The 10,193-nt window shown below is 39.6% G+C and overlaps 1 protein-coding gene across 2 annotated transcripts; it reads right to left on the bottom strand.

Annotated features, from left to right (window-relative positions):
• Nucleotides 1–140: 140 nt before the first annotated feature.
• On the bottom strand, nucleotides 141–8,982 carry serhl (serine hydrolase like). 2 transcript variants are annotated; one of them, XR_002426924.2, is made up of 13 exons: nucleotides 8,776–8,982; nucleotides 8,024–8,167; nucleotides 6,917–7,030; nucleotides 6,749–6,790; nucleotides 6,654–6,673; nucleotides 5,911–5,985; nucleotides 4,132–4,241; nucleotides 3,966–4,045; nucleotides 3,851–3,885; nucleotides 3,604–3,680; nucleotides 3,433–3,520; nucleotides 1,227–1,627; nucleotides 141–343 (listed from the first exon to the last, which is right to left on the bottom strand). XR_002426924.2 is itself a non-coding variant. In XM_012850508.3 (12 exons), exons 1-12 carry the CDS (start codon nucleotides 8,831–8,833, stop codon nucleotides 1,487–1,489), a joined length of 984 nt encoding a protein of 327 aa, XP_012705962.1. In that variant the 5' UTR covers nucleotides 8,834–8,982; the 3' UTR covers nucleotides 143–1,486. The 2 variants fall into 2 exon arrangements, 1 of the variants encoding a protein (XP_012705962.1); XM_012850508.3 differs by having other exon boundaries at nucleotides 143–1,627.
• Nucleotides 8,983–10,193: the final 1,211 nt, after the last annotated feature.

Raw genomic sequence — 10,193 nt, forward strand, 5'->3', positions numbered from 1 at the left:
TTAAAATGCCTTTTGAGTCATCTTCTGCTGCAACACTTCTGTGGTATGTATGTCCCTACCAGGTTTGCGCCTCCAGAAATAAAAATAAAAGCTTGGGGTATGGCATACATTATTTGCAAAATGTGATGACCAGACGGCAAGATCACTGGCAACAATTTTATTACCCAATTAAACAAACATGAAACAAAACAGATTAGATCTATCTCCAAAAAAGAATAGGCTATTAAAGCAAAAATAACGGATTTGATGTTTAAGCAAAAGGAAGCAAGAACTTGAGTAATGCTTGGATATAATTTGGGTGGAGAAAGGTCTGAAGTCATACTGGCATTTTGGACAGGATAACCTAAAAAAAAGAAAAGAAAAGGCTGTCAAATGGCAGACTAGGGTGGACAGCCTGCACACTTTATAGGAATAAAAGGACATCTGAAAGGCATCACCATAGAGGTGATAACAAATATCAGAAAAGACTGAATAATGCTAATCGGTGGAAGCAAATAGAAAGGAAATAAAAATGGACCTTGGCTGAACCTTGTGGAACACAACAATTTATATAGGCAATGTTGAGTGTGTGGCATTATTATTTTTCATAAACAGCCTGATGATTTAAACAACAGACCTAAATAAATACATCTAATACCCAAAGGCTATAGCATGTGAAACAAAAGCAGGGACATTCACTTAAGGGCTGCAAGTATACATAAAATAGGAAAAATATTTCATGGATTCATAACCTTTGACAGCTTTCAGACATTGCAACACGTGTAAAAACAAAACAGAGTACACCCTTTAACCCCTGCAGTTGACATTACACCTTGCTATAAGGACAGCTGAGATAATACTCATCACTGTCAACTAAAGGAAGTGGTGTGGGTAGTCTATTTTCTCAGTTACATTATGCAGTTAAAATTAAGCAGTTTATTAATTGAAATTGAACTAAATTGAACTGAAAACGTAAATTTTTTCCACAACCTTACATCTCTCCAACAGTAACATAATTTAATGTTCACAAAATTGTATTACTTGCTATTAACTCCGTTACTACAGCAATAAAAATCATGTCAGGCCACTAAGGTGAAAAAAGTAAGTAAAAGAAGTCTTACAGCTTTATTTGATGTACATTTTGACAACCATGATGTTAAAAAAATGCTTAGATTGCCCTTGGTATAGAGGAAGACATTGTATTAATGCATTCAATGTAAATGATTCTTTTGAAAAAACTTGCTTACTTGCTCATAAAGCAGGAGCTGTCACCACCGATTCTAGTTTGATTTAAAAAAAACATGTCAAAACATGTTACTTTAAACAAACACTTAAGTTTTACGCCTATTCATCACCACAAGCAAAACCTTCCAGAAACAGCTGGATGATTTAAGCACCAAGGTGAGTGTAAACAGAGCTACAGTATATAAACGCACAAATGACAGCGTTGAATCACAAACGTCCCTAAGATTAGTACGGTGAAATGGTTTGTCCTATAGCCTGTTCACTATAACTTAGGAGCGTGAACATCTTTGGATCCTGACGCTGAGACGGCTTTGTTCTGCAGGAACTCTGACACCAGAGGAGCCACCACTTCAGGATTGTTTAGGTGGACGTGATGATCGCCTGGAACTTTCACCACCGTGTTCTGAAACAGAGAAACAGCTGTAAGCAGAAACAGTTCAACTTCTTACTTCTCACCAGTGTTCTGGAGAAAAGAGTTGATGTGTATTTTGAATTTAGTGCCCACCATGGAAGATGTTGCAAATTCAACTTATCAGGTAGTTTAAAGAGACGTTTTTTTTTTTTAACTCTACACTAATGAAGAATATTCAACACTAGAATAAAACTGTACTATTATATTTCAGGGTTAAATAAAAATTGTGCCACTTATTTAGCTAACGAGCACAGTATTTGACATACATACAGACATGCACACAACCATGCATACACACTACAAAGTGTTTACTATCATTGCTTTGATGATTATTTTCTTTGCCAATGCTAAACTTCTCACTTTTTTAAAATGATATGAAGTGGTTCATTTTACAAAATTTATTTTAGGTGGCCCATTTTTTAGTGTTCTTCACTCATCAGATTACTCCAGTTTTTTTAAGGACCCACGGCATACAGCACAAAGATATAAAGATGTATTTGCCCCCGAGCAGCTTTCTCTCGTATTTTCCTATTTGTCACACAGGTCCTTCACATCATCAAACAATTTTGAAAACAGATAAAGATAAGTTGAGTAAATAAGAACACAGTTTTCAACCAATTATTTAATTTACTTGGAGAAAAAAAAGCTACCATACCACCCAGGTCCTTTGTGAAAAAGTAATAATCTTCTAAGCATAAATTATTGTGCCCCCCTCGGAGGCAATAATTACTTTTCTTTCTGGTAATTCCGAAACTATTTAACAGTACTGTGAGGGTTTGATTTACAAAAATCCTCTCTCTGGATTTACCAGGACAAACTGTATCAAACCTTTCCCTTTTGAGTTGCTGTCGACTCAAGAGATAACATTTTTCCATTTTGGGGTTTGTTAATAAATTGACTGTAGCCTGTGACGTCAATACCTTACCGCTGTAGTCTTCTTGTGTTTCACTGATTTATATCAGCTTTCCATAGCTCTAAAAATAACCTCTGGTGCAATAATTATTCTTAAACTGAGTAAAAAAGCAACCTCTAGTCCTGTTTTCAATTTTCTCAAATCAGTGTTGATCTCTATCAACTGTAATCCAGGTTCAGAGAATAAAAAGGGCTGTGTTCCAACCACTTGCATTTCCAGCGCCACAGCATAGACAGGGGCTGCACCCGAATGCATCTAATTATAGCCCCTAGCCACCATCTATCGGATTTTATTTGCTGTAGACAACCAAGGCGGAGATGGCCAAAGGCCTCTCATCCATACGGATGACCAACAAGTCATGTAATATGTGAGAGTAAATGGCACTACTTACAAGTGTGCGCTCTTCTCTCTGGACATTTTTGTTCATTTCTGTGAGGTGGGCTGTGCTGATATGTCATGTAACGCAAAGGATTGAGGGATTCCTTATAGCTCCTTAGTGCCGGTAAGGGACATTGTGAGGTTCCTATGCTGAAGGAGCTATGAGACGAAGCATACAGACTCGTTTTCCTACCTCCTTCTCTACTCACTCCACTATTCGGAAAGCACTTATCATGGCGACTGCTGACCTACTTCCGCTTTGGCGGAAGAGTCCATAACCAGAAGACGTTTTCAGATGCAGCCAGGAACTAAAATGACCTGGTTAAGTGAAAGGGATGAAGGAAAACTAGGATTTATCCACCTCTGTGAAGTCAACTACAGACAGCACTGCCAAGACCAGTGGACTTTTCGATCTTTGCTATTGGTATACATTAATACACACAAGTGAACACTGAGATGCGAACATCGCCGTTGGACACAACCCCGCAAGGAGGAATGAACTCACACTTCGGTCCCTGTAGGCCTGAAGAAGAGCTGATGTAAATTTCTTCTGATCAGCTTCTGCAAAGATCTTCTCAAAGCCACCTTCTGCTCTGTTAAAACAAATATAGCACGCGTATTCAGTGAGATGCATTCAAGTGGAATCAGAAAAACAGGAGGCAGAAGAAGCCCTTACAGGACAACTAGAACAGAGGCTTCTATCCTGGACTGCAGCTCCAGACTCTGCTCCAGACTGATGCGTACTATGTTTTTCTGAAAACACAAAGAAGTTGCAAGCTGCTGGCCTATAACCTGACAACAGCCAGCTGTATGTATCGCTCCGCCTAGCTCCACTCAGCTAGGCGGAGCGATACATACAGCTGGCTGTTGTCAGGTTAGCTGGCCTAAGGTTCTTGGAGACAAACTGTGGGACAGTAGCCTACCAGGTTGATCCGAAAGTCTCTAGAGAACGCCACTCCTGCAACACAGAAAGATCCGTCAACTTGAGTGTACGAGGAAAAAAAAAACGGGTTTGAAGTGAGGAGGGTCTTCATGTACCTCCTTCGACTTCAACTAGACCTCGCTCCAGCAGGATCTTTGCAGACTCCTCGGTCAGACTTTGGTTTCCGACCAAAAGCCTGGATGTTGGACACACAATATGAAACGGAATGAGAGTTACTTACAATAAAGTTTAAGAAAAGCTGATACCAGAAAGGTGGGGTACCTCTCAACAGCCTTTTCGTACGTGTAAACTCTCGTCTTCATGTCTTCTTTTTTCTTTTCAAACTGTATCATCTCATCCAACCCCTGCCGTAAAACCATGGGCATTTCTTTCTGCAAGTAAATGGGCAACCAACGCTGTCAAAAAGTATTTCCCCTCTATGGATGTTTTTGTTTTTTTTCCTATCAAACATTTATATATTTGGAGCCTCAATCCATTTTTAGACCAAAATTGGACAACCAGAGACATACAAAATGCAGATTTGAAATCAATAACCAACCTTACCCTTTAAAGACTAATTGCACCCAAAGTTGCCAACAAGCCTTTCTGATAATTGGCCATCGCTTTGAAGGAATTGAGGCCCATTTATTTTTGCAGAATTGTTTTAGTTAAGGTACATCGAAGGAATTTCGAGCACAAAAGGCCTGTTCAAGCATCTCAATCAGCTTTACATCCCGTTCAAACTCTTCTTCTCTACCTGTGTATGCTATAGCTTCCAAACGGATGAGCAGACAGTCTTCAGGATCTTTTGTTAGAGAGCAGAATTCATGGTTCTATTAAGTCAGCCAGGTGCTGAAGCAGCCCCAGAAGTGGTTTTTATGAAATTTTAGAAATTATTAAGACATCTTGTAGCTAACACAGCCCTTCTTTGTTCTTACCAATTCCGAATAAAATGTGTTCAGGATAAACAACCAGCACATCTTTCTTATGCTTACAACACAGGATTCACTGACTTTTGTGAGAAAGTCATGATTCTCTTTAGCGCACATTGTATATAAGTAGCTGAAAGGTCAACAAAGGGGCTGTTTTGGCTCCTGGTGATGAAATAAAACAAAGGGCAACGTGAAACCAAATGTGTTCTTCAGTGCATCCAAAGATTTGCATATGAAGCTTCAGTGTTTAGAATAAAGAGCTGCATTAAAAAAACAGACTCTCTTATTTATTGCGAACATCTCTGGTCCCCAGCATCCCTGAAGAGGATAAAATTGTTAAAGCTATAGTTGGTAATCCTGTTCAGAAACACTTGTTGTTATACTGGGTGAAATCGTCCTTCTATCCTGAAAGACGTCAATACATCTATTCAGAAAAAGAAGGTTAAAAAATTTGATCTCTAAGGGAGCTGCTGGCCTGTAAAAACTTAGACCAATCCCTGCCTGTTGCACCGAAGGGCAGGGATTGGCCAGAGTTTTGGTCCTGCTCTTACCCCCCCTCTGTCCCTTGGGTGCCGGGGGTATCACCTTATCTATTGGTTGTCCCACATTGCAATCATTCTGATGCACTCATGTAACGTTAGTGTACGTTCCCTGTTATTTTCCAGTTGCTCGCTCCGCATGTGCACTTCTAGTGTTTATGTATCCGGTTAGCTTAGCGGTTAGCCGTTCATTGTAGCTCCGCTGCTCTCACCGTAGTCTTTGAACATGGCTGAGAGTCGCAAAAAGTAAACCGCGTTCATGTTTATGAGAAGAAAGCCTCAATAGAAAGTAATAAGACCAGAGTGGATTTTCACGGGATCCCCCTAAATAAGACGGTCTCGCACTTGGCAGTTATTCAAAAAGGGACTTGGGGAAACTTCTGGAAAAAAATCGCCAACCCTAGCTTTAAGAAACAAATGGGTAGTTTGAGTTTAGCAGGTCCACACATCGTCTTTCATAGCGATAACATTGCACTCCATTTCCCACACTTTTACTGCTTCAAGTGCCAACATTATTTGACATGTTGTGTTGGATGTTGTGAAGAAGTGAGCATTAAACTGAGAAAGTGCTGCAGGGTTGATAAACATACCGAATCTGTTGGTAAGAATCCGTAAGAGTCCAGAAGTACCATAGCATCCACCATCTCCGGATAGAGAGCGCTGAACTGTGGAAAACACCAGATAGATGCTGGATCAACGACGTTTCTACATTAGACTCTGAACTGGCAGAATTGTGAATTTGAAGGAATTTATACATGTTTTTAAACATTAAAATAAGAAATCTGAATAAAGTTGCGTGCATTTCTTTCATTAGTGCTTACTTTGCAGAACTACTACTGGCTGGGATTACAGCTACATGACTCTTAGGGTATGTATCTACCACTTTTGCACACCTACAGGCTGACATTTCTCCTTGTTCTTCTTTGAAAAACAGAGTCAGACAGTGTGGAGAGCATCTGTGAACATCATCTTTCAAATCCTTCCAGAGATTCTCAGGCAGATTTAGGACGAGTCTTGCTATTTTAAACAATCCCATCATAGCTTTGGCTTCATGTTTAGGGTCATTGTCCTCCTGGAAGCTAAAGCTCTGCCCCAGGCTTAAGTATTCTCCAGCCTCAAACAGGTTTTTCTCCACAGCGGTCCTGTATTTAGCTCTATCCATCTTCCCATCAAGTCTGACCAGATTCCCTGTCCCTGCTGAATAAAAGACTTCCCAGAGCATGATGCTGCCACTACCATGTTGAACCATGAGAAAATGTGAAAACATGGAAGCTGTCTCAGTCCTCCTGCCGGGGACTGTGTGTGTAAACTGAAACCTTATGGACTCACTCACCATCCCAGCTATATTACCACCTGAAACAAAAACAAGAAACAATAAAAAAACAAGAACATTTTAAAGAAGCAATTCTTTTCTGTACTTTTACTCACCCATGCTGTGGCCAATGATGGAGAATTTGTTCCATTGCAGGGCTGTGGGTGTAATTTCGTACATCATCAACATCGGTTCGGTGTCATAAAAAAAAGCTGCTCACGTGCTAAAATTTGATTTGCTCTAGCTGCCAAAAATTAGGGTTGCAACTTCTTGTGCTCCCGTACCATCAACTACTCTGCACACGTCCATCACGTAAGAAGGAAAGGCGTACAGGACCCCAGGAGGGCGATGGGATGAGCGGCCATGTCCTACCAGGTCCACCGCAACGTACCTGAAGTCTGGTAAAAGGATGAAGAAAAACCAAGGAACTTTTCCTGCTTTAAATAGTTACAGTGCCCTTCACATTTATGAACACCCATAGTAACACAAGCCAACACTGGGAAAAAAAAACAACCACAAAAAACAAACAACTTTTCATTTAAGTACATTTATAAAGTGGGGGTAGATTTCCAGGGGAGAAAATAACTGTTTTTAACAAAATCACAGGCGCCATACTTAGTTTTTTTTTTTTTGTTTTGTTTTTTTTTTTTACTTTTTGTTGCCCTGGGGTATACATATGATCTGACATGAAGGCCAATTTCTTTCCACCACTCACTAAAATGGAAAATACAAGAGAACGTGTCATTCCAAGAAGGCAGATGTGTGTTGACTGACATTAGTCAGGAAACAAAAAAGCTTGTTAACAATAGACTTGCCCTTATAACTCAGAGCAACATATTTATATATGCAAAACAACTGGAACTGTGAAAAATTAGTCTGGAGGAAGACCGCAGCATATCTTACTGGCATGCACAGTGGAGAGGATGGTAAGAGGGGAAAAGAAAAAACTAATCTCCTAAACTCACTGTTAGCAAACTGCACAGCATAGCACCTTGGGGTAACAGAGTTTAAATAGCAACCATAAACATGTGGAGTTAACTGAATGCTAAAAAGGACTTTATTTTGAACTGTGTGCTTTGGGTTCGGCTTGAAACAAAGGATTAATATCTGGAAAAGCTCATCTCCACTGTTAGGTAAAGTGGAGGATCTGTGATGCTGTGGGCCTGGGTCACTTCCCTGAGAACTGCGTTAGATTGCTTCAAAAACTCCTTGAAATGAGGAGATTCTAAAAAAAAAAAAAAAAAAAAATTGGTGGACCAGGCCAGAAATGGAGCTCCAGAGTTATTGATAGTTTCATAGCCCTGATAGTAAAATAGGTGCCCCAGGTTTGATTAAAGCAGGCTGCATAATTAAAGAACATGTTTGCACATTTACTGCAGAGAAGCCCTCACCTTTGGGTAGAAGAGGGAGCAGCGTGTTGAATGTCCCACAGTTGTCAGCCCAGCCATGCAGGCACAGAACCGGCCGACCGTGATCAGGACCCCAGGCTTTACCTCTGATCTCCCCCCATGGGACCGGTATACAGAGCTCTGAAACTGGACAAAGAGGGAGCGGAGAAATGCTCTTACTCTGGGCTGACAGACATGATTTGGGGATCTAGAGGAACTTACTGCAACTCTTAGCCTGCAGACTATGATCACGTCAATCCATCTGCAACTAGTTTTCCTACTAGTCTATAAAGTAAATAACCGTGAGTTTCTTCTTACTTTAGAAGAGTGACATAAATCTGCATTTTACCCCAGTTAGGTCCTGGAAATCTATCATAAATTCTCCAAATATTCTTCCAGGGAAGTCTGTTTTTAAGGGGATGTGAAACAGAAGCAAATATTTCAATTAGTTTCTTTAACAAGAGCTGAACACATCTGAGGGATGCATTTGTATAAATGACAGGTTGCTCCTGTAAGGAAGCAGCTGATGTTAAAGTTAAGATTTGTTTTCAAATCCAAGACTATTCTAACAATTTGCAAAAGGGAAACACATATCCAGGTTCAAGCTGATATAATGCTGTTGATAAATTAGTTAATGCTCATTTTCTTGTTATGTGACACATAAAACCTACTTTTATGAGCGCGATTTTCGAATATGTCGTGATTTTCCAGCGATCAAAACCTGTTTTCCCTCTAACTATAAGTACAGTAGTTACCTGCTTGCTTCGCCGTGCCGGTCGTGACGTGTCTGACACTTTTTAAAGCTTGTATCATCTCGGATAATTACTCAAGTAAAACAATAAATTTTATAATGATTACAATAATAACATAAGAAAAACTTGTTTTCAACTAAAAGCTAAACATCACTTCCATCCTATCTTCCGTGTTTCTAACCACGTGACCTAGGCGAACGCTGCAATTGGACACGCTGGCGATGTTCAGTCCAGCGCCATCTGGTTCAGTCCAATCAGCGTTTAAAACGGGGAGGGGCGACCTTTCACCCAGCGCGATATTAAACATTAACCAGCAGAGGGCATTCTTGTCAGCTTACACAAAAGGGATCAATCACGAAGGTCAGGAGAATGCCTCAACATCACGATGCTCAAGTGTGGCCTTCAACATATTTTGGATTGTGATATCAAACCAATGTACTATTCAAACAAAAAGCAATTTAAAGTGCATTACCAAAAAAAAAAAAAAAAAAGGAAAAGGAAAAGCAAGAAAACACATCTATAAACATTTTATTTGTAAGAACTTTCAGGCAACAGAAGAAGCTGTAAAATGCTATTTTAAAACTAATAACCAGCCGAGATCTGACCCAATAGAGTGATGAAACTGCTGAAATTTTGTTTCACTGTCACAGGAAAAATATGATATAATTCTTCAAAATATATTGTCATAGGAATATAAAATGGGAATCCCACAAGGTTCTACTGTTATTCTGTCTTTATATGAATGTCTGTACTGAACCATCTGTACTGACGTGGAGTGCCCGCTGTATGCTGAAGACGCTGTTATTTATGTCTCAGCGAAGACTCCAGAGAAAGCTGCAGAGCTGTTAAAAAGGGAAATGGCCAAGGTTTCTCAGTGGATGGAAGATACCTGTTCTAACTGATCTAAAACAGTCTCCATGTATTTTTCTTGTAGACAAAAGTTGATGGACCACGTTCTGATAAAAATGTATCAAAAACCGTGCAATGAGTAAATTAATTCAAATATTTGGGACTTATCCTGGACTCCCATCTTAAATTTGAAGGTCATATAAAAAAATGATCAAAGTCTGTAAGGACTAATTCGAGTTGTTTTGGTCACATAAGATCTTGCTTGTCGATTAATGCAGCCAAATTGTTTTCTTTAATGTAATGATCCTGTTCCATTTTTCATACTGCATGACTGCCTGGTGCCAGGCGAACCAGTCCACCATAAAAGGTTTGAATTCTCTTTACAAACAGGTCTTAAAAGTGCTCGAACAAAAGCCAACGAGATGGCACCATTGTAAAATTCAAGAAAAGCATAATTTATGAAGTTTTGACAAATGTATTCTTTTGTGAAATTTGTTTTCTAATGTATTAATGGTCTTGTCCATGACATTTTGAAATGTATGGCTCAGAAATGTCACAATGCTGATTCAACT

Source organism: Fundulus heteroclitus, chromosome 5 (genome assembly GCF_011125445.2).
Source record: "Fundulus heteroclitus isolate FHET01 chromosome 5, MU-UCD_Fhet_4.1, whole genome shotgun sequence".
Lineage (NCBI taxonomy): Eukaryota > Metazoa > Chordata > Actinopteri > Cyprinodontiformes > Fundulidae > Fundulus > Fundulus heteroclitus.

Coding starts and splice junctions, on each gene's coding strand:
- serhl (XM_012850508.3), bottom strand. CDS start 8,833: ATGATACAAGCTTTAAAAAGTGTCAGACACGTCACGACCGGCACGGCG. Junction 6,674..6,748: donor CATCATTGGCCACAGCATGG/GTGAGTAAAAGT, acceptor TTTTTGTTTCAG/GTGGTAATATAGCTGGGATG. Junction 5,986..6,653: donor GTGGTAATATAGCTGGGATG/GTGAGTGAGTCC, acceptor TGTTTTCCACAG/TTCAGCGCTCTCTATCCGGA.